This window comes from Tauraco erythrolophus, chromosome 6 (assembly GCF_009769465.1).
Source record: "Tauraco erythrolophus isolate bTauEry1 chromosome 6, bTauEry1.pri, whole genome shotgun sequence".
In the NCBI taxonomy this organism is placed as follows: Eukaryota; Metazoa; Chordata; class Aves; order Musophagiformes; family Musophagidae; genus Tauraco; species Tauraco erythrolophus.
The window spans coordinates 56,151,004-56,177,878 of record NC_141470.1 but is presented as its reverse complement, the minus strand read 5'-3'; the positions used below and the strand labels follow the sequence as shown (position 1 = coordinate 56,177,878).

The 26,875-nt window shown below is 43.4% G+C and overlaps 1 protein-coding gene across 6 annotated transcripts in view; it reads right to left on the bottom strand.

Annotated features, from left to right (window-relative positions):
* Positions 1-19,470: 19,470 nt before the first annotated feature.
* UNC79 (unc-79 subunit of NALCN channel complex) overlaps positions 19,471-26,875 on the bottom strand; it is a 120,327-nt gene continuing 112,922 nt past the window's right edge. For all 6 annotated transcript variants that reach the window (XM_086613050.1, XM_086613051.1, XM_086613053.1 and 3 more), the window contains 3 exons: positions 25,232-25,309; positions 20,383-20,424; positions 19,471-19,671 (listed from right to left, as the gene is read on the bottom strand). In XM_086613050.1, the coding sequence (XP_086469176.1) occupies positions 19,471-19,671; positions 20,383-20,424; positions 25,232-25,309 (321 nt within the window). The remainder of the gene's footprint in view (positions 19,672-20,382; positions 20,425-25,231; positions 25,310-26,875) is intronic.

Sequence of the window (26,875 nt, the reverse complement as noted above, 5' to 3'; positions counted from 1 at the left end):
AATTAAAAACGCAGACTGGATTGCCTTTACGGGCCAGATTCTGCCATCCCTCCATACCTTGAACTCACTCTATTGCCGACCCAAACTTTAATTATCATTGCTGATAACTGTAAAAGGATAGCCCTGGATTTGGGGATTTTGGTCTGGTATTTGGAAAGTTTTCAGTCTTTTGAGACATTTGATGACTACATTACAAACCTTTGAAGGAGTGACGAAGTCTAGATTTTTAGCAGAAGTTTCCCCTAACAGCAAATCCTGCCCCATGAGCAGGACCGCACGCACCACTCCTCTGGGGAAAGATGGGCTACAGCCCCATTGCGCAGAAGCAACAATTTACTGTACCCCTCTGGCACCGCAGGCTGATGTCCAACATATACCAAGGAGCTACTTTAGGGGGTATAAACTCCCCTATAGAGATCAGATGTGTACTGTGTCATGTATTCCCATTGGTAGCTTGAGATCCAGAGCTTTGGTGACACAAAGCGCTGAAGGGATCAGACATTCAGAAACTAAAGAGCCATCTCTCTAGAGAAAATACAAACTATTTCAACAGCCTGTCATGCTATTGCTCATGTCTTCCTCCTTCTCCCTTTTTATTGCTAAGACCTTTCTTTCCCAATTTTCCCCTTTGTTTAAATTTAAGAAGATCTCTTTGCTTTTTAATAGGAAGAAATATTTCATCCCCAAAATGTTTACGGGTCACTGACAATGATGTACAATTTGTGTTTTGCTCATTAAGGACTTCCCAGCCAAACTTTGGCTCTTCTCTGTCTATTGCTTCAATTAATCTTCCATTTGGCATTTGGTTGCCTATTAACACTAACAAAATATTGTTATGAAAACATATCAAATTGCCCTTCTCAGGCTATAATCAGTCTTTCTGGCATGAAGTACAGTCAGGTTCAATCTGGACTTTAAGTTCACTTCTAAATTCCGAAACATGATGCAATCTGTAAATGTTCAATACATTAAAGTCTTTGTGCTCCATCTGATGTGTGAGCTAATCGACTTTTTTATTCAATTTTGATATGCCCTCAAAGCCAGGCATCACATCCAGAAAAAGTTGCATCTGAAATATTGGTTGAGTAATTTCACCTCTATGAGTACTGGAATCTATGAAGAATTGTCAAACAAACTTTTGGTTGGGCTTTATTATTCTCTTTTCTTACATATCCATATGGAATTTTGTCCACTGGCCCATTGAGACCCCATAGCTACCTCACATCTCCATCTCTTGGGCCCTTCAAATTCCTTTGAACCTGCTCATCATCTTCTGTGCACAGAAGATCTTTACACAGAGACACGGGGAGCGGGCAAGTTCCTTTTACATTTTGTAGAAGGCTTCACAACTATAAACCTCATTTTCATAAAACTGCTCTGAAGGAGATCAGTCTTATGATGAGGGAACTGAGACACAGATGCTTGGTCTAAGACTGGTCCCACTCTGGGACCAAGAGCATGGAAGCCAGACCTCTTTTCTCCACATCTAGTCCCAGGGCATTCCCATGCAGGCTCATTTGGTTGCTGACAGTTACTCAAGTCAATGTAATCACTGTATCTCACTTAATGAATAACACAAATTAAACAAAGTTTTTTTCCTATATGTATATTATGTAGCAGATCTATACAAGTCTTAGATTTAGTTTGCCCCACAAAAGCATAAAATAGTTGTTTCAGTGCTTCAGGGACAAGTTAAACTTGTGTATGGTGGAACTGAATGTAGTGTCAAAGCACATACATTTGAAAATATGACTCTCCGTGACAGCAAAGGAGACCAGATAATTTGAGGGCAAACAAATTTAATTACGTAAATATTATTTCTTTTATTCCAAATATTTTGTTCCTAAGCATTAATTTAGAGGGGATTTTAGTTTGGCTAATCCAATAAAGAGCAATGGCTTGGAATAAAACCAGAAACAATTACTCCAAGTCCTCTGCTTTCTCTTGTAGCAAGCAGCCTATCCCACCATTAGCTTTTAAGCTCTCAGACACATCCTTTCCATCTCACCCACTGCTGACATTTCCCAAATGAACCACCTCCATGGACAGCAGTGTTTCAGCAAACAGTAGTTCTCTCCTGTCACAGGATATCCTACAGCTGTCTAATTTAGCAAACCTAATCAACCTGCTGGGAGAGCTGAATTATTACCGATGTAATTTACTGATTGAAATTAGAGATTCCCTCCACTTAATCCCAGTGTGAGAAAATGAGACTTTGCATATATAAATACCAAGTTATCTCAAGAAAGTATGGAGCAGTAATGACCTGAAATACCTGCATTGTTCTGTCAGTACTGCCTGAATTACTGTAATATTTGGTAAACTAGTTGAATGCTGATTCCAAGTTTGTTTCAGATTGTCATCCTGGGTATAGCTTTGTATATGAACGAGTCATAACAATTACAATTTACTAGATTTCTTAGGGAAGATCTCAAGGCTCTAGCCCCAACAATCCACATCTCACAGGAAGAAGTCTTAAATAAGCCTTTGCAGCTCTGGCCAAGAGCTTTTTTGTATATCTTTGTGACCGCAGCTGATGCTGAAAGAAAAGTGTCCAGGGACAAGGGACAAAGGTATCACAGATTCTCAGCCTTGGACGTGGTGCCCTGGATCAGGAATGGAATGTAATGGAATGGAGTGGAGTAGAATAGAATAGAATAGAATAGAATAGAATAGAATAGAATAGAATAGAATTGAATTGAATTGAATTGAATTGAATTGAATTGAATTGAATTGAATTGAATTGAATTTCAGTTGGAAGGGACCCACAATGATCTTCTAGTTCAACCGCTTGACCATTTCAGGGCTGATCAGAAGTTAAAGCATATATTTGCCATGATGAAAGAAGTACTTTGGAAGTGAAGGAAGACTGCTGGACTTCAGAACACACCACCACCATATCAGTCAGAGTAGGAAACTGCTCAGTCTGTATGAACAAACTCAGATCCGTGGGAGAGATGAGACTTCACCAAAAGTACCACTTAGCCTAAAATTGTTCTACTGAAGCTGTAGTACTGCTGGTGACAGGTGCCTTGACATACAGGTGCCCAGTTTCAATAAAGCTTACTTCCTCTCCCACAAGGGATGAACGACCTGCTGTAAACAAGCCCACACCAGCACAGCTAGGGACATGGCTCGCTGTTGCAGACAGGCAAGCCTGCAGATGTCCACAGGATGGTAGATCATGGTCCCAGCCAGTGTCATGATAGCTACAGGGACGCTGCTGTTTACAAAAGCCAAGTCCTCTGAAAGTACTGTGTATGTTCGGCAGGTGCTTTTGTTTTTTAAATCATAAAGACCTTGCTTTTTCACCATGGGTTCATTCTTGTGATAGTTTGATGTGTGGGGGGGTGTTCTGGTGGCAGGGGAGGGGATTTGCTCCCTGTGCCACCAGAACTGAGTCCCATCCCCCCCGGGGGAGGTTGAGCCAAATCGGCGCCTCTGCGAATTGCCCTATTTAAGTTGGGACAAAGGGGCGGGAAAGGGCTTTTTGCTCAGGAGCGAGGAGAGAGCAGGAGGGCGCTGCCCTCGCTCCCGGCTCCCGGCCGGGCGGCTGCCCGGGCCCGGGCCGGCGCCATGTGCTCAAGATGGCGCCGGGGAGCCGTATGGGGGACTCGATAAGCGCCCCGCTCCCGGGGTGCCTGCCGGGCCGAGCTCCCCCAGAGAGGATTAATATCTAAGAGAAAACAACCACAACGACCGGGTCAGCCAAGATGGAGCAGGAGGAGGGGTACTGGAGCTGAGGTTTCCCTTGCAATCGGTGTGAAGATGGCAGGCGGCCCCCCTGCAGCCAGGGTGTACTCGGCGGAGCAGAGACCCACTCGTGGCCCGTGGAGAAACCCACCTCGGAAAGGAGATGCCTGAGCCCGGGAGAGGTCGTGGAGCAGGGGATGCGCGACCAGGTACTGTTAACAATGGGGCATGGAATGCACGACGAGGTCGTGGAGGCATCTGGAATCCGTGGGACGGCCGACGCGGGTGGCAACAGCTCCCTAAGAGGCCGAGACTGGTAAAGCCCAAACTGGTGCGATCCATGGGGAGGATTGCAATCCTGCGGGCAGGACTCATACTGGAAAAGTTTGGGGACTTTTTCTTCGTGAGTAGGGGATCCACCGAAGCAAGGGAAAAATGGTGTAAAGACTCCTCCTCCTTTGAGAAAGGCGCGGCAGTTAACAACATGGATGAACTGACCTGCACTCCCCATTCCCTGTCCCCCTATGCCGCCGGGGGGGAAGGTAGAGCCAGGAAGGAAAGAAAATAGGGGGTGGGGAGGTTGTTGTTTTAAGATCTGGCCTTGTTTTCTCTTTTCTCCTCTCAAGTAACCGGTTTCGTTCCCTTGTCTCCTGTTAAGTAACTGTTAATAAATTGTTTTGTTTTATTAAGAAAGCCTGAGTCATGTTTTGCCCGGGACCATGGTTGGTGGGTGCTCCCTCTCGGTTCTTGTCTCGACCCTCAGTCCAAAAACCACGACAATTCTCAAAGACCTTCTTATGGTTTCTAGCCCCAACAGGCCAGATGATGAAATTCTGCTCCTGAGAGGGTTTTCTGAACCATGAAACCAGTGGAAGACCATACTCCAATCATCCCATTTGCTCCAAGCATTGCCTTAGATCCCGAGAGACTGTAATGAAGTCATTAGGTCTACTGGAGGAGAAAAGAGCTATTTAAAGTAGACCTAGCACCAGAACTGGACTGAAGTGGAATTTTCCATTTTATACATATGAAAGATTAGGCTGTGACTGCGCCACATTGCTGCAGAATTAGCCATGGATCCAATTATGACTCTTCTCCCTTCAGCCCTGTAAAGCTCCCTTTCTGAATTCACAGTCAGCAATAAAGCAGTCAATGTTTATCTAAAATTCGTATAATGCTTCTCTCTCCCTTGTGCTCCTTGACAGTTTGTCCTTAGACTGCAAGAAAATATATCATTTATCCACCCTGAAAACATTTCCCTGATGCCTAGGGAAGACCTTCACACATAGCAGGTGCTGCTTTTAACAGGTAAGGCTTTGAACTTTCATAACTATGGTGTCGCTACCAGCAGTGCTATTTGCTGCATGCTGTGGTTTAAGCATAAAAACAAACAAAAAAACTCCACCACAACAAAAAACACTAACAAGGGTGTCAGCTCAGCACACAGCCTCTCTCTTTTCTGGGCTATTGCAGAGCATAAGCCCTCTGAAGGTTACTTCTCTGCCAGTTTCAAATATTGACCTTGATGTCTTGTCCCTTACAATATTCTTTAAAATCCATCATGTGCAAACTAAATTTAAGTCAGAAAACCTAATTAGTAACAGAGACAATGAATAACAAGCTTAAGGGGAGGGAGGAGAGAACCTCTTGCAGGTGGCCAGCTCTTAGCTGAATAATTCTCTGTGCAATGGTCATGCTTCAAAAATTTAATTCTCTGTAATTTCATTTAGGATGGGGAAAACAAAACAAAATGAGCAAAGTGATATAAGATTTCATTTATATTCTGACAGGTACATTCATCTAAAGTTTACTTATAATAGCTGCAGTTACTGTACCTTTCTTCCAAAGCATTTAATGGTGTGAAACAAGTGGCAATAAAAAAAAAAAATACAGGACCTACTTGGCATTGCTATTTGCTATTTTTAGACCAAAAAAAAAGAAGTCTCCCTACTGTCAGGCTGATTGTATTAATCTGAGATTCCTACAGTCCTTCAGACTTGATTGCTTTTTGATTCTTGCTTAGTGGAAGTGGCGATAAAGAAGCTGAAATCATAATTCCTATTTAGAAGGCAAAGGGGAGGCCACTTCAGTTCTATGGTGAGCAGCACATTTTCTTGCTTTAATTAAAAAGTTGTTCTGAGAAACTAAACTGCTTCTGCAGTATTTGGAGCACAAAAAGGATGGCATTTACAGAGACACTTTGGGGATCACCCTTGCAATTTTTCTGAGGTATATTGATGTTGTTGCCTAAGCATACTGAGGCAGAGAAGCAGTTCTTGAATTTGAAATATTCTGTTTTCTTTATTTTTTCTTGAAAAAATAAATCAGTCTTCTCAATGATGGAAGTATATTTTCCTTTATGTAGTTCTTAAAATGCTATCCATCTCTACTAAGCTCCTAAAGGGAGATTTTCAGCAACAGAACACCCTCCAAAAACAAACAAACAAAAAACCTTTAAGGATCGAGCAGTAATCGAAGGCTTTTAGCCCAGAACTGCAATGATTTTCAAGTGCCTGCTCCCTTTGAGATCAATTCCCAGAAATCTCTAAGGGTCAAGGTTTTTATTCCTTGAGAGTGAGCCAAAAGTGAGCGTCACTGTACAGCCAGGAGCTACCATCTTTTCTGGAGACTGCAATGGCTGACGAATTCTTCAGTGTATGATGCAATCCTCCAAGCTAGGCAGACTCCCTTGGGACTCAGTTTTCACTTTTGAACAATCAATACATTTCACTGGTACTTTCAGTTTTTCATATGACAACAGTGTTGAGACTTAGTGTTTTATGGAGATTAGTAGCAGTGGAGTAAGGTGGGCATGTGAGAACTGGGTCCACTTTAGAATCACAGGAGAGCTCAGATAAGATGCTGCTGGCTTAGAGATATTAAGTTAAATCACATTTAGGTTTTTTGTTTGATAGTGCCAGGATCCTTCCTGTTGTCTGTGACTATAAGATCAACTGTTCCTTTTGCACTGGAATCATGACAAAGCCCCTGCTATCTTTAGATCTCAGCTCAACCCAGACTACACAGATGTATTTGAGGTGCCTGCTTTGTTTCCCTCTGCTCTAGGTGCCAGCAGAAATATCACTGTCATGTCAAACAATAAAATTAGCTGCAAGGGTTAACAGGGCATGTAAATGTTTCATCAACCAAGGTTCAGTTCCTAATCTCTGAAACTGCATGTAAATGTCCCATCAACCAAGGTTCAGTTCCTAATCACTGAAACTATCGACTACTAGAGAACTGAGTTGGAAGTTAAACTTGTTCTCATCAAATCTTTTGCTACAGGTCAGAGCTGTCCATACCTACAGTTTTCACCTGCTAAGATGCTGAACAAGGAAGGGAAAAGCTCAGTCCCACTCAGTTTTTCCAGTGGGATCCTCAAGTTCATCTCCTGAAAGAAAAGGGTGGGAGGGAAAGTCAGAATGTGTCCTTCTGTTTGCAGATGGCACCTGAGAAGAGTGTACAGCTGAAGCAACTTCATTTACTCAAAGATAATTACCTAAGGAGGGAGACAATTGCTTTGTAAAAGTTAAGCCTTTAGGGCTAGCAAAAATCAACATGCAGCATATACAGGCCTTCCTTGAACAAAGCAGCTGATGCCTTCCAAAGGAGGACTTCAAATTTGAAAGCTTGTTGCATCCTTTTTACTGAACAGGACCCGGCTCTTGAGCAATCCAGCCAGTATCTTCAAGAGGGATCCAGATCCTTCTGTTCTGTCAGGCGTATTCACTCCACAGTGCCCAGCAATGCCTCCAGCTCTCCCCACTACCTTTGCAGGGATGTTGGTGGTATCTAACACTAGGTAAATGGGATGGCCTGGGGTCCTTCTGTGAGGGGTCTAAGCATCAGCTGCCATGGAGGTAGCAAGGACTTGATTCAGGCTGCCTGGATGTAGAGTAGAGGCTGAGCCTAAGACATACCATGGTCTCAGGCCCCTGGGAGCAGTCAGCTTGAGCACAGCTCAGACATGTGCTACTATTCCCTTTTACTCCTGATATGTTACCTCTGAGGCCATGCCCCTTGGCCATGACGAGGGTAGGAGTGAATGCCCATGGTGTGAGGCACTGCCCTTCTGATTATGAACCAAGATCTGGTTTAAAGGGTTTCCCAGCACTTTTAGATGCTAATCGACCTAGGAGAAGCTGACCCTGTGCTGGTTATGTTATCTATGTTGCTTATCTCTAGCTTTTGCTTTGGAACTCTCTTGTAGCACCTCAACTGAACCCTGGTATGTGCGTGCTTTTAAATACCTCCAGCTGCTCTCACTTCCCTGAAAAATAATCTCTGGCTAAAATTTAAGATACAGGTACCTTGGTAAAACACCAGCTGGAGAAGTTGCTTATAGAAGCCTCAGACTGACACAGATCTATTTGTACATCCCAAAGCATGTAATTGTGATCCCTCCCACTCACACCTGGAAGAGGGCAAGAACAGCTCCTCCTTGGGTCTTCAGTCTCTATGGGCCATGCTCTGCGCATTCGTGAAGAGATAAGCAAGACCAAAGTCTCACCAAACCTGCTCTTGCTTTGCTGAGCAGTGAGGGAGTAGCATTATGTTACATTTGGTGTTGGTCCATCAATGGAGGCCATAAGGGGGACCAGTTATTTGTCCCCCTTTCCTTTACACATCCTAACTGGCACAGACTCACTGAAGCCCAGGAGAGATGCCACAGTGCACAGGAGAACACTCGAGCTGGGACCAAGCAGAGCCTTGACACGCTGCTGTAGATCTAACTTCCCAGCCACGTCATTCTGCTCCACTTTGTGACACTTGAGGCAACATTATCAAATTCCCTACTTCTAAGACTCTCATTTGAAGCTAAGCATCTTCAGCAGCCCTAATGTTTGATCTCAGTCTCACCGCTGGGGAAAACTAGCAGCGGTTTTTTGGTTCAAAAGGAACAGAACAATAACCCACTGAGGCTACTTCTCCTGTATGTGGATGGGTGAGTCAGATGAGTAATTGGCCAATGCAGATCGGTTAAGCTGACTCAGTTAATGGAATTAATTTGCAAATTAGTACACATTAGGTGAATCAGCTGCAATTGATTTTTGACAGAAATGTTAAAAAATATTAAAGTAGTTACAATGAAACAGAGATAAATATTGCTGCTGAACAGGTTCCGAAGAAGGCAGGCACAATGTGGAAGTTTTTGTCTGCAAAGTCTGAGCATGCATAGATTTAAGTTCCATAAAATCATTGGGGTGGGAAGCATATTTTCTTCCTGGCTTGTATGGCTTTCATCACCCTAACAACTCTCAATGGATCTTAAAAAATAATTAAAAAAATGATCATTAAAATCATTAAAAATCAATTAAAATCATTAATCAATCATTAAAATCATTAAAAATCATGAACCACCGCCCACTGTACTTGAAGAGCAGGTTCGAGAACATCTGAGGAACTTGAAGGTGCACAAGTCCATGGGACCTGATGAGATCCATCCACGGATCCTGAAGGAACTGGCGGATGATGTTGCCAAGCCACTGGCCATTGTATTTGAGAAGTCGTGGCGGTCTGGCGAGGTCCCCGATGACTGGAAGAGAGGGAACATAACCCCCATTTTTAAAAAGGGGAACAAGGAGGACCCGGGCAACTACAGGCCGGTCAGCCTCACCTCTGTGCCTGGCAAGGTCATGGAGCAGATTCTCCTGGGAACCATGCTAAGGCACACGGAGAGCAAGGAGGTGGTGGGTGACAGCCAACATGGCTTCACCAAAGGCAGATCGTGCCTGACCAACTTGGTGGCCTTTTATGATGGGGTGACAGCATCGGTGGACAAGGGTCGACCAATGGATATCATCTACCTGGACTTGTGCAAAGCTTTTGACACTGTCCCGCACGACATTCTTCTCTCTAAACTAGAGAGGCATGGGTTTGATGGATGGACCACTCGGTGGATAAGGAATTGGCTCAATGGCCGCACTCAGAGAGTACTGGTCAACGGCTTGATGTCCAAGTGGAGACCGGCCACGAGTGGCATCCCTCAGGGGTCCGTGTTGGGCCCGGCCCTCTTCAACATCTTTGTCGGTGACGTGGACAGTGGCATGGAGTGCACCCTCAGCAAGTTCGCCGATGACACCAAGCTGTGTGGTGCCGTCGATACGCTGGAAGGGAGGGATGCCATCCAGAGGGACCTTGACAGGCTGGAGAGGTGGGCCCGTGTCAACCTCATGAAGTTCAACCAGGCCAAATGCAAGGTCCTACATCTGGGTCGTGGCAATCCCAGGCACAAATACAGACTGGGCGGAGAATGGATCGAGAGCAGCCCTGAGGAGAAGGACTTGGGAGTACTGGTAGATGAGAAGCTCAATATGAGCCGGCAATGTGCTCTTGCGGCCCAAAAGGCCAACCACATCCTGGGCTGCATCAAGAGGAGCGTGGCCAGCAGGTCGAGAGAGGTGATTCTCCCCCTCTATTCTGCCCTCGTGAGACCTCACCTGGAGTACTGCGTCCAGTTCTGGAGCCCCCAACATAAGAAGGACATGGACCAGTTGGAGAGGGTCCAGAGGAGGGCCACGAAGATGATAAGAGGGCTGGAGCACCTTTCCTATGAGGACAGGCTGAAAGAGTTGGGGCTGTTCAGCCTGGAGAACAGGAGGCTCCGGGGTGACCTTATAGCGGTCTTCCAGTACCTCAAGGGGGCCTACAAGAAAGATGGGGAGAGGCTGTTCAGGAGGGCCTGTTGTGATAGGACAAGGGGTAATGGTTTTAAAATAGAGGGAGGTAGATTCAGATTGGATATTAGGAAAAAATTTTTTACCATGAGAGTTGTAGAACACTGGAACAGGTTGCCCAGAGAGGTGGTGGATGCTCCGTCCCTGGAGACGTTCAAGGCCAGGTTGGACGAGGCCCTGAGCAACCTGATCTAGTTGGAGATATCCCTGTTCCTTGCAGGGGGGTTGGACTAGATGACCTTTGAAGGTCCCTTCCAGCCCTAACCATTCTATGATTCTATGATTCTATGATTAGCAACGGGATGAAAAAGTTCTGATTAGGATCCAGGCATAGATGTTGTTGGGACTGAATTATGGGTGTTTGGTGCAAGCAGAAGGAAAGAAATGGCTTTAAGTTTGAAAGCTGGCTTAAGAATATCAGTTGGTAAAATGATCTATCTGGCCCTCTCACACTCTTCCTAGGAAAGCCTGGAAATATTAAGTGACACACATTTAGAGCAGATGAGCATCTGATATTTGAACCAGTTTGGTGTCTTCAGGGTGGCGCTTACTGGGAAGGAAACACCAGTAGTATTTTAGATGTTATTGAAGGCTGGAAAATGCTTTGGTCAGGTACAGTTAATAGGATCTCCTGAGCAAAAGTGGAGCTGCAGCTACTGGAGCACTAAGATGATTTATGAAGATCCTGAACTCTGAGGTGTGCGTGATCAGAGCAAAAAAAGAGACAAGATGAACACAGAACAAATGTGCCACCTCCTCCCGTGACAAAGAAGAAAAACTCCACCATTGGCTTCATTGTGCAATGATGGCAAAACCTGGTGTGGAATAAACATATCTACAAGAAGAAGATCAAATCATGGCTGCATCAATTTAGCAGTTTAAGCTGACACCTCCCTGGAATCAACCAGCACCAGAAACTCGTATTGCTGCAGTGCTCGGTTGCTTCACAGTATCAATCCTTGTTCCTTCTGAGCTGTAAATACAAAGTTTGATCCTTAAGAGATATAAATCGTGAGTCTCTGTAGATCTCAGTACATGCTGGCAGTTGGTACTTGCTTTGGATCTCGCTAATCAACACCATGTACACAGGATTTCCTTGGTAGTGCAAAATGGGTAACAGTTTTAATTAATTATTTATTTCTTTTAATGATAGGCCTTTATATTCTGTTTTACTGACACTTGCCTGCATGGCAAGGATTCAGAGGTTTAGAAAAGCTTTTGTAAAGAATTGCACTGCAATCAATTTGACTTCACATGAAAGCCATGGAGCTGCCAGAAAAGCTAACCTGCCAAAAGAAAAGATTACCTATGAAATTTTTATTCTGCGTGTAAAACTTCGCAGGAGTGCTATTGTACCTTTCTGAAAGGATTTAAGACAGTAAAACAGCCCTAACAGTTATGTTGCCCAGCTGCTGAATTATACATTGAGAAAATTGACCTAGCATTACGTTGTGTCTATCAAACTTAGAGCCTCGCGGCTCACAGTCATGGCTTGTCAGGTTTGATGGGGAGCTGGTTAAACTCAGTGCCACAGTAGGTTACCTGGGTGCACAGAAGGCTGCTCACCAGGCAGCTGGCAGCCCTGTGGTATCTATTGAATCCAGCAAAATACTGGAAAGTAATTCATGATGTAGGCTTCCAGTGATTGAGTCGTGAGTTCTTCTTTTCCATGTTAATGCTTTACGACTATGAATGAGAAACCAGCCACCTTTCCCAAGCACTGCCAGGTACGATATGCAGACCACACATGGTGACAGCTGAAAGCCCCTCAGTTCCCAGCTGCAGGAGATAGGCACTGCAGCAGCTCCCCAGGCTGGCCAGGCCCCATCCTCATGTGGCCTTCTGTTATCTGACCCAAGGCATTTCCAGTGGTGGCCTCCAACCGCCCAGCAGAAGCACTAGGGTGGGCCAATGCCAAGGGGGGATTCAGGTTCTCTACCTGATCCCTTTGCACTTGGAGAGGCATCAGGACACCTTCCCTTGCCATTGCTATTCTTGCTGCCATCCCTTGATGCTCAGCCTCCAGCCGAAATTGTGCTCAGCAAGGAGAGGCAGAAGTAGATGGAGTAATTCAGAGTTATAAATCAACAGACAAATGCAGAGCCCTTCCTGTCAAATTTGCATCAAGCCAAACAAATGGTGTGTCAACCTTAAGCCGACTGCAAGGCTGTTGCCTCCGCCTGATTTTAGGCAGACTGCTAAGATGAAGACCCACAGCACTGACTAAATGGTCCTCATGCAATCGAGATCCACATGTGGCTGAAAGAAGACTTTGGCCTTGCTGAAGAGTCACATTAAGATGGAATAAGAAAAACCGCAGATGAAACTCACCCAGAGCGGTGTGCAGCTGGGGGAACAGCACAGGAACCTTTGCTGCAGAGCTCTTTTCCAGAACACGTTAGCAAAGACTAAACAGCCCTGGGCTCTGGTAATCTTCATCCAGCTTGAAAGGAGGCTGTCCGTGCCAGAGTTCAGAGAGATCTTCAGGCCCAGAACATCCATCAGTCCTACAGCACATCAAGCTCTGTCATAGCATGAAAAACAGAGCCAGAAAACTCACTGTGTGTTTGTTTGCAGGGCCTTTGACCCTGCCGTGGCTCTAGTGAGATGTCACAGAATCGTTACGTACAAGATAAGGCACGGAGGCAGATAGCGACTGACGTGCTGCAAAAAGCCTTTGGTTTGCACGGTCCTGCGCGCAGCTCAGACAGCGGCTTTCTCAGGAGGCAGCGGGAAAGCACCCCGAGGTGCCCGCGCAGATGTTAACCTCGCTGTCAGGACACTGAGTTACGTAATCCGGCAGCACGACGCACCGCGGCCGGCACGGGCTTTTCATCCCGAGCGCCCCATGGTGTTGGGAATTTCACAGTTCCGCACACAGTAAGTCGATTCTTTTACTCGGTCAGGTAATGGGTGTTGGTTTAAGCAGCTTATCGCAACAGATGACTAAACGCTGCTCCTGAACGGCAGCTCTGTGTGATCAGACAGAGGATGGATTCTGCTCCTGGTGACTTGGCCCCAGAGACACAGCGGTGCTGGGAGCGTGGCAGAGCAGGAAGATCAGCCTCTGCTATTTGGTAGCATTTTCAGGGAACACCACGTGTTGTTTACTTCCTAATCTTCCTACAGAATATAAAGAATTGCTGCTCTGGGCTATTTCAGAGAGATAATGTGAGTGACTCACTTGAGTTGGATATTGACCTCAGGCACCATGAAGATGTATTTCACAGTGCTTTTAAAAACAATTAATGCAGATATCCGTGCTTCTGAAGATGCCTAGAGTGCACTTAAGAGATTTTCATGAGGTGTTAAACCACGCACATCTGGTCACGCCCCATGTCATTTGTTATTATTAGTCAACACATCCCTAATCATCGGTCATACCCTCTTCCAGGCTGCATTCTTTATTCTAAGGCAGCTTCTCGATTCTCAATTCATATTTACGGTCTTCATTTGCCTACACAGAACAGCTCTATAGGACCCATATCAATTACAATTGATGACAGATGCATACTAAACCCTATGTTCAGGTGTGTAAGCAGGTTCTGTGATCAGATTTTCTCTCTAAACCCTGAGCTGAAATCAGATCTAAATTCCCACAAAGTCTTAAAAGTGTTTACTTACAGACCTGGATTCATCAGGTCTCCTTTTGGCTTAACAACTACCCACCACTATGTTTGCATTTTTTGTGTGTCTTGCCAGTCTGAATCCTAGATGCTTTAAGGCAGAGATTTTGCTGGGCAGGGAAAGTGCTTGTGCTGTGTTGCCTACATTCGTTATCCACCAACTGACATGCCTGATCATGGCTTCTACTTTCTAGAAGTGACTTTTAAAGACAAACTTTCCGAGCCTCTGCTCTTCCCTGCAAATCATCTGTCTTCATCCTTTAAGTTTCCACAATCCCCACTTTGCCCATCTGAGCTCACCCACCTCACACCCAAGGGCCTCATGTTCCCTCTCTTGCATCACCTTTCGGTCGTCTTTCAGATTCACCACGTCACAGGAGATCAAAATACAGGAATCTCTCTCTCCTACATGTCCCGCTTTTGGGGCCCAATAGCACTTCCATTTCACGAGGGTGACTCCAGACCCCACAGTAGGTGAAACTGGGCCCTATTTATGTGATTACCCAGCAAAGGTATCATCTGTATTGTAAACACAAGCATGAAGACGACACAGCCCAGTAAGTCCATAGCTCCATTTTGCCTGAGGGCCAAAGCTCTAACTGCCCACCACGCAGTCAGTTCCGAACTGCAGCCCTGAGATAGAGCAACGGACGGGGTCAATGAACAAAGGGCCTGAGACGATGGGACAGGAAGGGATCACAAAATCAAGAAAATGGGGCTCAACTGGGATCATCACCAGCATTTTGCATGTGAGTGTGGAAGTGCCTACAGGGCACCATTATGGAGGAATCCTCAAAACCCTTTCCAGGAAATCACCATGCTGGGGGGCCTCTCTGAAGTGCCCCTGCGTTGATGCACACAGTATGGACAATAAGCATGTTGTCATGCATGAGTCAGAGATCTGTGTGCAGCTGCAGGGCTACAGTCACGTTGGGATCACAGAGATGTGGTGGGATGGTTCCCAGGACTGGAGTGCTGCAACAGAGGGATACAGGCTCTTTAGCAAGGACAGGCTGGGAAGACAAGGAGAGTTGTCCTTTCTTTGAAAGAGCCGCTGGAGTGCATGGAGCTCTGTCTGAGGATAGACGAGGAGCCAACTGAGAGCTTATGGGTAAGAATTAAAGAGAAGACAGATAGGGGTGACATTGTAACGGATGTCTGCTATAGGCAATATGACCAGGAAGAACAAGTGGAATGGGCCCTCTACAAACAGATAGGAGCATCCTCACATTTGCAGGCCCTGGTCCTCATGCAGGACTTCAACCATCCCAATATCTACTGGACAGACAACATAGCAGGGCATAAGCAATCCAGGGGGTTCCTGGAGTACCTCAATGACAAATTCCTCACTCAAGTGATAGAGGAGCCAATGAGGACTGGTGCTCTGCTGGACTTCATACTGACCAACAACAAGGGGCTTGTTGGGGATATGAAGGTCAAAGCCAGCTGTCATAGTTTAGGCCCAGATGGCAACTAAGCAACATACAGCTGCTCACTCACTCCTCCCCAACACCCCCTACCCCCACCCCCCAGTGGGGTGGAGGGGACAAGTATGTACCAAAAGGCCTGAGGGTCGAGATGAGAACAGGGAGGAGTCACCCACCAACCATGGCCGTGGGGCAAAACAGACTCAACTCGGGGACAAATCGATTTAATCCATTACCAATCACATTCAGAGAGGATAACAAAAAATAAAGCCAGATCTTAAGAACACCTTCCCCTCACTCCTCTACTCCTCTCTTCTTCCCAGCTCTACCTCCTCCCTACCAGCGGTGCAGGGGGACAGCGAATAAGGGTTGCAGGTCAATTCATCACATGATGTTTCTGCTGCTCCCTCCTTGTCAGGGGGAGGAGTCCTTACACTCTTCCCCTGCTCCAGCATGGAGATCCTTCCTACGGGAAACAGTCCTCCATGAACTTCTCTGATGTGAGGCCTTCCTGCAGAATCTAGTCCTTACACATCAGACTGTGCCAGCATAGGCTTTTTCCCACAGAGCCATGGCTTCTTAGGGCACAGCCACCTGCCCTGGCGTGGGGTTCCCCACAGACTGCAGATGTGTCTCTGCTCCACCATTAATCTTCAGCAGTGTGCGGTCCTTTCCCACGGGAGACGCTCCTCTACGAAATCCTTTGGGCACAGCCACCTGCTTCAGCATGGAGTCCTCCAAGGTCTGCAGGTGGGTCTCTGCTTCACCATTAATCCCCATGGGCTGCAGTGGGGCCACCTGCCGTCTCACCACAGGCTGCAGGGGAATCTCAGGTCCGGCACACCTCCTTCCCCTCCTTCTTCACTGACCTGGGTGTCTGCGTAGTTGTTTCTCTCAGATCTCAGTCGTCTCTCCACTGCAGCCACACTGGGTCTGACTGCCCCAATGAACTTCAGCAGTCCCAGTAGGAACGAACTCTGCCCAGCAGAGTGGTGGTGGCCCAGCGCAGACAGCTGCCCGTGTGAGAGGCCAGGAGCCAGGCCCCCACTTCCTCCCTCCCTTCGCTGCAGGTCCTGCATGGTGCAGGTTTCTTAAATATGTTTTTTCACAGAGGTGCTGATGGGCTCGGCCTTGCCCAGAGGTAGGTCCGACTGAGCCGGGGAAGCTTCTCACAACTCCTCACCGGAGCTATTCCTGTAGTCCCTCCCCTGCTACCAAAACCCCTCCATATAAACCCAGCACAGCAACCTTGGCTGCAATAACCATGAGATGGTGGAGTTCAGGATCCTGAGGGAAGGGAGCAGGGCAAAAAGCAAGCTCACAACCCTAGACTTCGGGAGAGCAGACTTTGGCATCTTCAAAGATCTGCTCAGAAGAGTCCCATGGGATAAGGACCTAGGGGAAAGAAGGACTCAAGAAAGCTGGTTAATATTAAAAGACAATCTTCTCCAAGCTCAAGAGCAGTTCATCCCAAAGAGTTGGAAGTCAGGCAAAAAAGCCAAGAGACCTGTGTGGATGAACAAGGAGCTCCGGGCCAAACAAACACAAAGGAAGCATACAGAGGGTGGAAGCAAGGTTGAGTATCCTAGGAGGAATAGAGACGTTGTCCAGTCATTCAGAGATGAGGATAGGTAAGCTAAAGCCCAGAAGGATTTGAACCTGTCAAGAAATGTCAAAGACAACAAGAAGGGCTTCTGTAAGTACATAGGTGACAAAAGGAAGACTGGGGAAAAAGCGGGCCAACTGCCAAGTAAGATTGTGGACCTGGTTACACAAGACACGGAGAAGGCTGAAGTACTGAATGCCTTCTTTGCCACAGTCTTTACTAGCAACATCAACCTTCAGGAATCCATCTGAACATCAGGAGACTTTTTTACTTTGAGAGTGATCAAGCACTGGCACAGGTTGCCCAGAGAGGTTGTGGAGTCTTTGTCCTTGAAGATTTTCAAAAGTCATCTGGACATGTTCCTGGGCAATTGGCTTTAGGTGACCTCCAGAGGTCCCTTGCAACCTCAACCATTCTGAGATTATATAGTGACTATTAGCTGAGTAGTAAGTGACGAGAGTGGAAAAAGAAGGAACAGGAACATGTAGAAACATTTCTGTATCACTTTGCTCTTTCTTCCCTATAGTCAGTGAAAAGCTGGAGAAAGAATGCTGTTTCCCTCTTACCACTATGAAAATTTGGGAAGAAGCCCTCCCTTATCAATGCATGCAGGTCTGTGCAATCTCAAATTCAGCATGACAAAAATCAATGCCTAAATTAAGAAATTATCTAAACTAAGAAATTACCATCTGGTGGATCTCTTAATAATCTTCACATCAAGACAGAAACGTTTTCCAGAAACTCAAACCTCTGCTTAGTCAGATGCAAGCCACTCACTTCAAGCAAATACAAGCAAAACTAGTTACAATTAAATAGCTTAGGATGAATCTTAGATTGTCTTTTGGATAGACTGGTCCAGTTTAAGCTTAGACTGTATTAATGAGAGAATCTGGGAAGGAAGGAAAGCCAAATCAGTTTCTCTCCACTGAAAATACAGACAGGATCATCTTTTAAGCAAGCTAGCACATGCTTTACTGTCTTTCAGTTGGTTGGTTCATTGGTTAGTTTTTTGAGGTTTTGGTGTTTTTTTTTTTTTAAAGCATAATGGTACTTCAATGGCGTATCTGCAAATTTCCACTTTTTCTTTGGTAAATGCACTGAGGAAAGATTAACCCTCCGCAACAACTGAAACGTACTCAGGCAGTTCTTTACAGGTATGCCTTTCCACTTCCACAGAATCAGAGGAAAAATATTTGTTCTGAGAGTGGTAACAAAGACTAGGGATTTAATAACATCCTAATACACAACTTAAATGTGTGTTCGTTACTCTTCTGATCAGTGCATTGCAGGAATAAATACAGAAAATACAACTGTGATTGCACAGATTTAAGTATTAATTACAAGAGGTGGTAAATCACGGTGCTCTAAGATTTTATGTAAAATTCACTGAATTAATGAGTCTCCTTAGATTCCAATGGGCTTTGGCTGAGTCCCTTAATGATATTAAAATCCATCTGTTATTAAACATCATGTTTAATACAATGGTATGCAAATGCTGTGATTTGTAAATATTATGCAAAAGTTCAGGTCCAATCACGCTTCTTTTGAAGGCTGAAACATGGTTTCTGTAGACATCAAAAAGAACAGGTCTAGGATATCCATTTTTAATTGCACAGTATATAAGTATTGACAGAATACAATACAGTAGTCACAAAATTAAGGAAGCTTCTATGAAACTTACAAAGAATAGCAGCACAGAATCAATGAAGTAAAAGCAATATTTCAAAAAATAATAAATCAGACTTGGCAGTTTTGGAAAACAGTACTGAAGAGAAAGACAAATGATTTGGCACAGTTTAACAACCTAATTTCTAAGTGCACTTTATAATAACTCTCCTTAAAAGCTGCTGTTTTCCCAGAAGATGATGACAAAAAGCCTCATTAGAACATCACTGTTTTATAGTGACAGGTTTTATTGCATTGCCAGCTGTGAATCTAAAACCAAAAAAAGATACCCCCCCAAAAAAAACACTCCTATAAAGGTTCTTAAAAACCCTGTTTTCTTTTGTTATCGTCGAAAAATAGCATGTAGCACTTCCATATGTTTGTGAATACCCACAATTCTATTTTTTAAAAAAAATAGAAGTTAAAGAAAAGTGATATTTGTCTTAGCTTCAAAAATAATGTAAAGAAACATTCAAGAACAAGATATTTCAATGATCAGAGAGACATGTACAGTGTGATAGATTTAAGTACAATCCTGCAAATACATGTTTGTGAATGCAGACTTGAGAACCTGTTGATCCTGAGAAAGCATAATTAAAGATCGTCAGGATCAGGCTCTTCGCTTCACCCATTGTAAGCTTTTCCACAATCTGTCCTAGGCTAAAAAGTATAGATACAGTATATACTCTTTATACTGATTTATACAAAAGGTCCTTTACAGCTCTCACCCTGTTATTGCTAGGCTAAAAATGAACATTTGGAAAAAATTACATGAATCATAAAGGATAAAATTGAGATGCAGCTTCAGATGACTGAATTTCCACTTGAGCCATTTTAAATTGGGTACACTGTAGCCATTTGCGGAGGACAGATGAGCTATTGTTCATTTGTCCTGACCCCTGTAACATCCTCAGGCTGTGATGGTTGACATTGCTCTGGATGGCTTGGAGGCGTAGCTGGAGTCCGGCAGATAAATGCTGTTGGAATAATGCAAAACATTCAGTTTCTTTCCTTTAATACATGTATTAATACAGCACTGTGAAACATACTGGTTGTTGGCCAGGGAAAGTTCCTCCACTGCCCCAGTGTCACATTTCCTTCTTCCACATCCCACACTGTCGTGATGCCATGAAAGGCAAATGTGCTTTACAAAAACAACTCCATACTGAGACCAGCTCCAACACTTTTATTCTCATCACCAAAATCCTTGACTGGCAAATCACACTGATCCACCTTGTTCTCTCCTACAAACAGGGCCAGCTGGCACAGCTGGCAAGCAGGTCCACGATATCTGCTGTGGAACCAAAATCCATCTCTTGGGTCAAGAGTCCCAACCCAGACTTGTCAGGGGACTCTCAAGCCTAAGACATCAAGAAAATCACAGCTCAGTGAAAAAACAATCTCAGTGAAGAGGGAGAAGAGGCTCTGCTGCAGAAGCTGGTTAGACGGAAGTGTTTCAGAAGGGAAAGGGTGAGCAGTATTGACTGCAGGACAGTATCTTAGCTGATGACGCTCTTATGTATGCTCACACCTGAGACCTTCAGTCCTGAGCCATCCAGGGCATCTGGATATGCTGTAATGATCTATCTTCTAAGAGTCTGGAGACCACATCTAGTGATCTTATTTCTAGAATTCACAGAAATGTATAACGCTAAGAATAAAAGGATGACGTACTAGAAACTACTTACCTTTAGATTTGACTGTATCATTGGCAACCACATTGGTATGAGCTGTAAGAAGAGAGGTATATTTTGTTACTATACAAGTAACTGTAAACATGCTCCAGTTACTGTGCGACAGAGAAGGGTATATCTAATGCATTTAGCTGCCCAAATGGACATAACCTGAACCACAAATCTGAAAAAGTGGTTATTTTTAAACGGTGCATATGTTTTGGGGCAGGTAACTCTCAGAGGTAAAAAAGCCAGCCTCCCTTGTTTCTAGCTTGATGAATCACCAGTAGCAATTACTGATATCCTGTTCAAGGCAACGATGAGAGTACAGAATAAAAACTCGTTAAAGGAAATGGCTTCTTATTTTCCTCGTGAGGGTGTTTCTGTATGTGCAGGTGAGTAATACTGGAATAAACACAGTAAACATTCTGCATGGCAAGGTATACATCAAGAACTGAAAAAACATGCAGCAGAAGTTCCTAAAATAGGACAGATATTTAAATGGTAACCAGCATTTTATAAGCCACTAATCGCATCAGTGGTTCACTGGAGAATGTGACCTGTAGGCCTGGGAGCACAGGTGAAAACTCTTTAACTATCCAGAACAACACGGTGAGGAGGTCTGCAAATCTGTCACCCATGATTGGACTGATATGTATTTCAGTCTCCTGATCTTCAGAGAACTTTTATTTCTGAGTAAGTATAACATGACAAGCTTATGGAAGACAGAGAGGCATTTCTAGCAAAAGTATTCACGTTCTCCAATATTAATTTAACCACTGAGGTTATTGTTCTAAAATGTTTCTCCAAATGGCATTAAAATTTGCAATTTGTCAATTATGCTACCGGGAGCAGCAAGTTAAACCTAATCACTATTGACAACATTAGATAAAGTCCTGCATCCCTGTGCAAGGAACGATAATTGTTTCAATTTCAGTGTTGTTTTGCTGGAGAATAATACGCAGCTCTGTCGAGACTGATTACTTAGTCTAACACATGAAGAACCATATTCAAACCTCAGCATTTACAGATATATGAATGCCAAAACAGCTGGAATGCAGCCAGATGCAGCAGACATGCAAGTTCTGTACATCCTTCTGTGGGCTCTCACACTAATGAAGTGCTTAATAAGATCCAGTGACCGCAAGTCCTGAAGTGTTTTTTGGAGAGGGGAACAAGTAAGCATACTGAGAAGCCATGCTCCACTGCCATCAACAAAAAGTCACTGAAAATTTCATCCAGTATTAATGAAGTTCCTATGGAGCCAGCCAGCGGTGACAGGACTGGTGTCAGAAGTATGTCAAGCAAGGAGAGAAGCTAGGCAGAAAACTCAGGGTACTCCTCTGCATCTGAACCAATTCACTGGACATCTTTTACAGAGAGTTGAGAGAATCAAGCACTTGCCACATCCAGTTCATCTTGTCCCAAAGCAGGTTATCTAAAATAGATCAAGGTGAATCATGTCCAAAAACACCTGTTTATCTCCACTGACTATGAAGGGCACTCATGGAAACTAGCTCATATTGATACCTACGCTGTAGAGGGCTAAGGTTAGATACAGATCATCCTCCTCCAGCGCCACTTGTCTTTCAGGGTCTGGACACATTTAGGGAAGCAAAACATTCTGCTGCAGGCACAAGCAAACAAGCTCTCCACTCCCACAGCTGCCAGTTAGATAAATGAGACAAGAAGACATTTTTATTGAAGCACTTGAGTTTTATTACCTAATCCCCAGCCAGCCTTTTCTTCACAAAGGAAAAATACATAAAGCTAGTTAGAAAGAACAGCTGGAAGAACAGACCGCTGTCAGGCACTGTCAATTTTTCAGAGTTTATATTTTCAACAGAATTACATTGATTCCAGTGCAAGTTTTGATGGAAACAAGGCTGAAGAGCAGGTTGGTCACTGTGCTTTTCTGGCTCCCCAACTCTTCTGCCTGCCCAGTTCTCTAGAAGTCTACCCAGCAGCTGCTGGAGCTGCCTAAACTCCTGGGTCTCTGGAAAAGATGTTGTGGTTTGCTGAGCGGCTCCCTTCACTACTTCAGGCTCCCAAATTCCTCAGACACCCATCTGATGGTTAGACAGAGAGTTGTGATCAGCAAGGAGCTGGTCTCCATCATCAATGGCTGTCCTGGGATGGCAAGTTTCCCAGTTCCTTAGACACAGAAAAACAGGAGGAAAACTGAACACTTTAATTTCAGCCCTTCTACAGCAGAATGCTTCTCCTTAAAGGAAAATATAATGAATATATGTGGGTATGTGTGCATCTGTAAATGTGTATGTATATATATCTCACTCTAAGTTAGAAAGAAAAATATATATGTAACGGTTGAAACATTTTCACAAAAAGGAAACTTTGTTTTCCTTACCAGATTGGTAAAGATAGCCTAACATTAGATCAAAAAAAAAATACCCTCTGAGAATACAGGGAATGGCTCAAAGACCATAGGAAGCAATCAAGACATGTCTCGATGCTATCAGTGTGAGTTTAATTTAATAGCAAAGGCCAATGCAGTATGAAGAGGAAGAAACCTCACAGCACCAACACAAGGAGGAGATGAAGGAGTACTTATCTCAGGCATAAAGAAAGCTCTTCTTTCAGAGAAGGAAAGCCAAATTATTTACATCTTCTCGTTTTCTCTTCTTTTAGGACTTATTTTCCCCTCGTCATACAGAAAATGGCAACCAAAGATAGCTATCCCATAAACCACCTGGCATCATGGTGACACGCACCACCTTCTCACTGTGGTGCATTAAAAATGTGTGTGTGTTGAATCATGCAATGACTTCATTAACAAATGAAGTTTTCGCAGCACCTGACTCCTTAGGTGGAATAAAAGACACTGCAGTAAATATAATTACATGGATGATAAACAGTCAGGATTTATTAGTGTTGCTGTGCTCAGTTCCAAGATGAAGTCATTGGGAATTATGAATTTTACTGAATGAGTCTCCAAAAGAGTGTTAAGAATGTTCTGTTTAAAAAAATCTCTCTCACTACACTATGTCCTTTCCTTCAGTGAAAACTAAACCTTATTTGAGAGGCTTATATCTGAAATAAAAGGGAAAAAAAAGCTTTAAAGCACAAGATAAAATTGTTTCATTATCAAAGGCAAGACAATAAAAGATTGTCTAGAATAAAACAAGCTACCAAAAATCTGCCCAGTCAACTAATACTCAAAGAATTGTCATCCTTGCAGACTTCTGAAGTAGGAGTAACAAAGTTCAGATCTTCTTCACAGCCACTGAAGAAGAGACAGACTGAAAGTTGATCTTTTTTTTAATTATAGAGATGCCACTCACTTACTGGTTCCTGTGTGAATAAGCTTTGCACTTCTGCCTCTTTGAAGGACTTCAAACATACAGTAAGTCTTTCTCCAAATCATGACACTTACTTTTCAGATCTACAATAAATATTTTTACAATTAGATAGTTTTGAAAAAAAATAGTAACCTGGGACTATGAATCCTACAATACCATTATGTACGTATATTGTTCCTGCAGGATTACACTTTAGGGCTAAGTAAAGAGGATTTGGTCACCCAGATTCTTCTCTTCTGTCTCCCATCCACTGAACATGAAAGCAAGCTTAGCATCTTAACTCTGTATTTCACAGGTTTATGAGCTTGATTTTGTAGTAACAACAATGTCCTTTTAACCTGATTTAGCCTATTATTGTCATACACTCTGAAATATAACCCCCTGAAAGCGTTTATTTGAATCGTGACAGGAATTTGGCCTTTAAGGCCTCTCTTTTCACAGCTTTAAAGTCATTCTTCATCCTTGTCAAATTCTGGACATGCTGGACTGGCTGAAAGAGAAGCCCATATGTCTTCCAGGGACAGCCATGATCACTTTAACATCCTATAGCGACAGAGTTTCTGTAGTGAATCAAGTCATTACTGACTATAAATCTGTATTTTCACAATGAGTGTGAATACTTTCATGCCAGTTGACATCAAGACCTTCAATTTTAGCTACTTTATTTTCAATTCCTGCTTGACCATAAAAGACTGGAGTAAAACAACAGTCAGAAGTTTCCTTCATGGCAACAGAAGAACTAGATAAATCAATATATTTCAGTTAGATTCAGAGCCCATTTAACTACTTGATTTGTTGATACTTTATGTGTAAACTTCCTTCAGAATAATGCAGTGGGAAAATATGTAAAAAAGGGTAGTAAAATTGATTTATGTTTGTGAGGCTACCCCAATCTTTTGGGAATCTGTTCGGAAAACACTGTGGTGACCACTGATTGTCAAAAAAGAAAAAATTTTACATGAATGGAGCATGCAGGATTTGATTCTCTAACCAAAGAATATCCTGTTACACATCCCAGGGGAAGAAGATTCACTATGAAATAAAAGAAGATTCACTATCAAATAATATTTGACTAAGTCAGAAACACAGGCATATAGTAACAAGAAAACCAGTGTGGCACAAAGCTTTTGTTATCAACTTAAAAGAATGTGAGGATCAGAACAGTGAGGTGATCTGCAAAGAACCTATGATGACTAAAAGTTACAGAATGGCTGAAAATTCAGACAGTACCTAGAAGTCAGTGACACCAGTTGAGTCTATTAGAGAAATAAGACCACTGCAACAATGGAAGGAGGAAGTATATCAGAAGTCCATTTGAAAAAAAAAGTCAGGAGAACTTGGATTTGAGATTATGGCCTGGTCTTACTTCTTACCAGAGATTTTATTTTTTGTTATGCTCTACTAGGTTTCACTTCTGCATTAGCATTCAACCTCAGCTTCTTCCACTTTCTCTTTTTGAGTGGGAGGGAAAGCAGAGGACAGCATGTCTAGAAATCGTGACAGGCAACATGATTAACTAAATATTCATGATGTGGTATGCCTACCTTTACAAAGATAGTAGAGTTGCATTCCTGTAAAGCCTCCATTAAACTAATCACATGCAGGCACACCATTTCCACCATCTTGAAAAAAAATATCAAGCATAAAAACAAATTAGTGTCCAGCAGAACAGTGTTGGAGGCTAAGCCAACAGTCTCTAAAAAGGATCTTCCTGTATGTGCTTGGTAGTTATACTGAATCACTAGATGTGCATTTATAAACCACTGACATAGAAGATTAAATATTATGTGACCATATAAGGGATATTTTTCTTCAGTTTTCCCCTGATGCAGCAACACCTATCTGTTAAATATTTCAAAGTGCTTGATGTATTTTAATTCGTATCACACATCAAAACAAGTTGCCTTCACCTTTGTTCTTTTCAGACATCATAAATCCTTTACATGCCTTTGCTGTGTAATTCTCATCAATCAGTGTGTCAGAAATTGATATTTTTATTTACTGAATCTTTAAAAATTAACATATCCACAAACCCCATCTTTTTCCAACCCCCATCAAAAGACAATTTATTGTTCTGAACTGGCAGCTAGTCCATAATTCTTCCATTTTGTACCATGAATTATGACAGATGCAAATATCAGTTATTTATCAGTAGACAGCATTTTATGTTTTATATTGTGTAAATTCATAGGTACAAGACAAATATCCTGAGCCAGCAACGAGTATTTACAGTGCCTGTCTGAACTACGTGTAAATTCCCCTCAACAATAATAAACTTAGCTTTTATGTAGTGCTTTTCATCTTCAAAGCGCTTTACAAACACTAACTAATTAACCTCACAACACCCCTGTGAGACGGGCAAGTATTATTATCTACATTTCACAGAGCAATAGCTGAGGCAGAGCTTGCACTAAAGCCACATAATGAGATACTTTCAGAATAAGGATTGGAACTTGGGACTTCCAGGTCATATTCTTGTCCTAAGGCTTGACAAGGAAGCCTTTGTGTCTGACTAAACAACCACCTAGTTAGAAGTGTTACGCACATTTCCCATTCATTCAAAAGGAGGTTCATGAACTACTGTTCCCAACAGTGACTTGTCAACCACAGAGATCTCACTAGATGTCAGAGGGTAAAATATCATTTAAAGACAGCTTTAGGTGGTCCTTGCCTGATATGGACAAGACACAATGGAATAGTAACTGGTTCAAAGGCATTCAAGTGCAGCCCATGAGATTACAACTGAAAGAGCAAAGGAGTGGAAAATGTTTCACATGGGGAAAGGGGAATTACATAAAATAATTTCCATACAGATAGTAGGTCTCCATTTAAAAAAGAAGAAAAACCCAACCAAACAAAGAATGAAAATCCCAAAACTTAAGAGCACCTGACTTAGAGGACTGGGACATGTATAAAGAATCTTTCTCACTCAAAGTTAATATCAGGTTTTCCAGAGCCAGTGCTACTAGTTATCATCTCAGTTAAAGTTAAAAGGGTTTGAAAAGTCATGACAGACTTGTCGTAACTTTCTGGGAAGTGGGAAACACAATACGTCTTGCCCATCAGAAACAAACTCTCAATCCTAAGCCTGCAGGCACAGCGAATCATTAGTCAATGGGAAACAAAAGTAGCACGTATGAGAAGGCTGCTGGAACTCCTCTGGGTTCTTATTGTACAAAGCTGCTCCA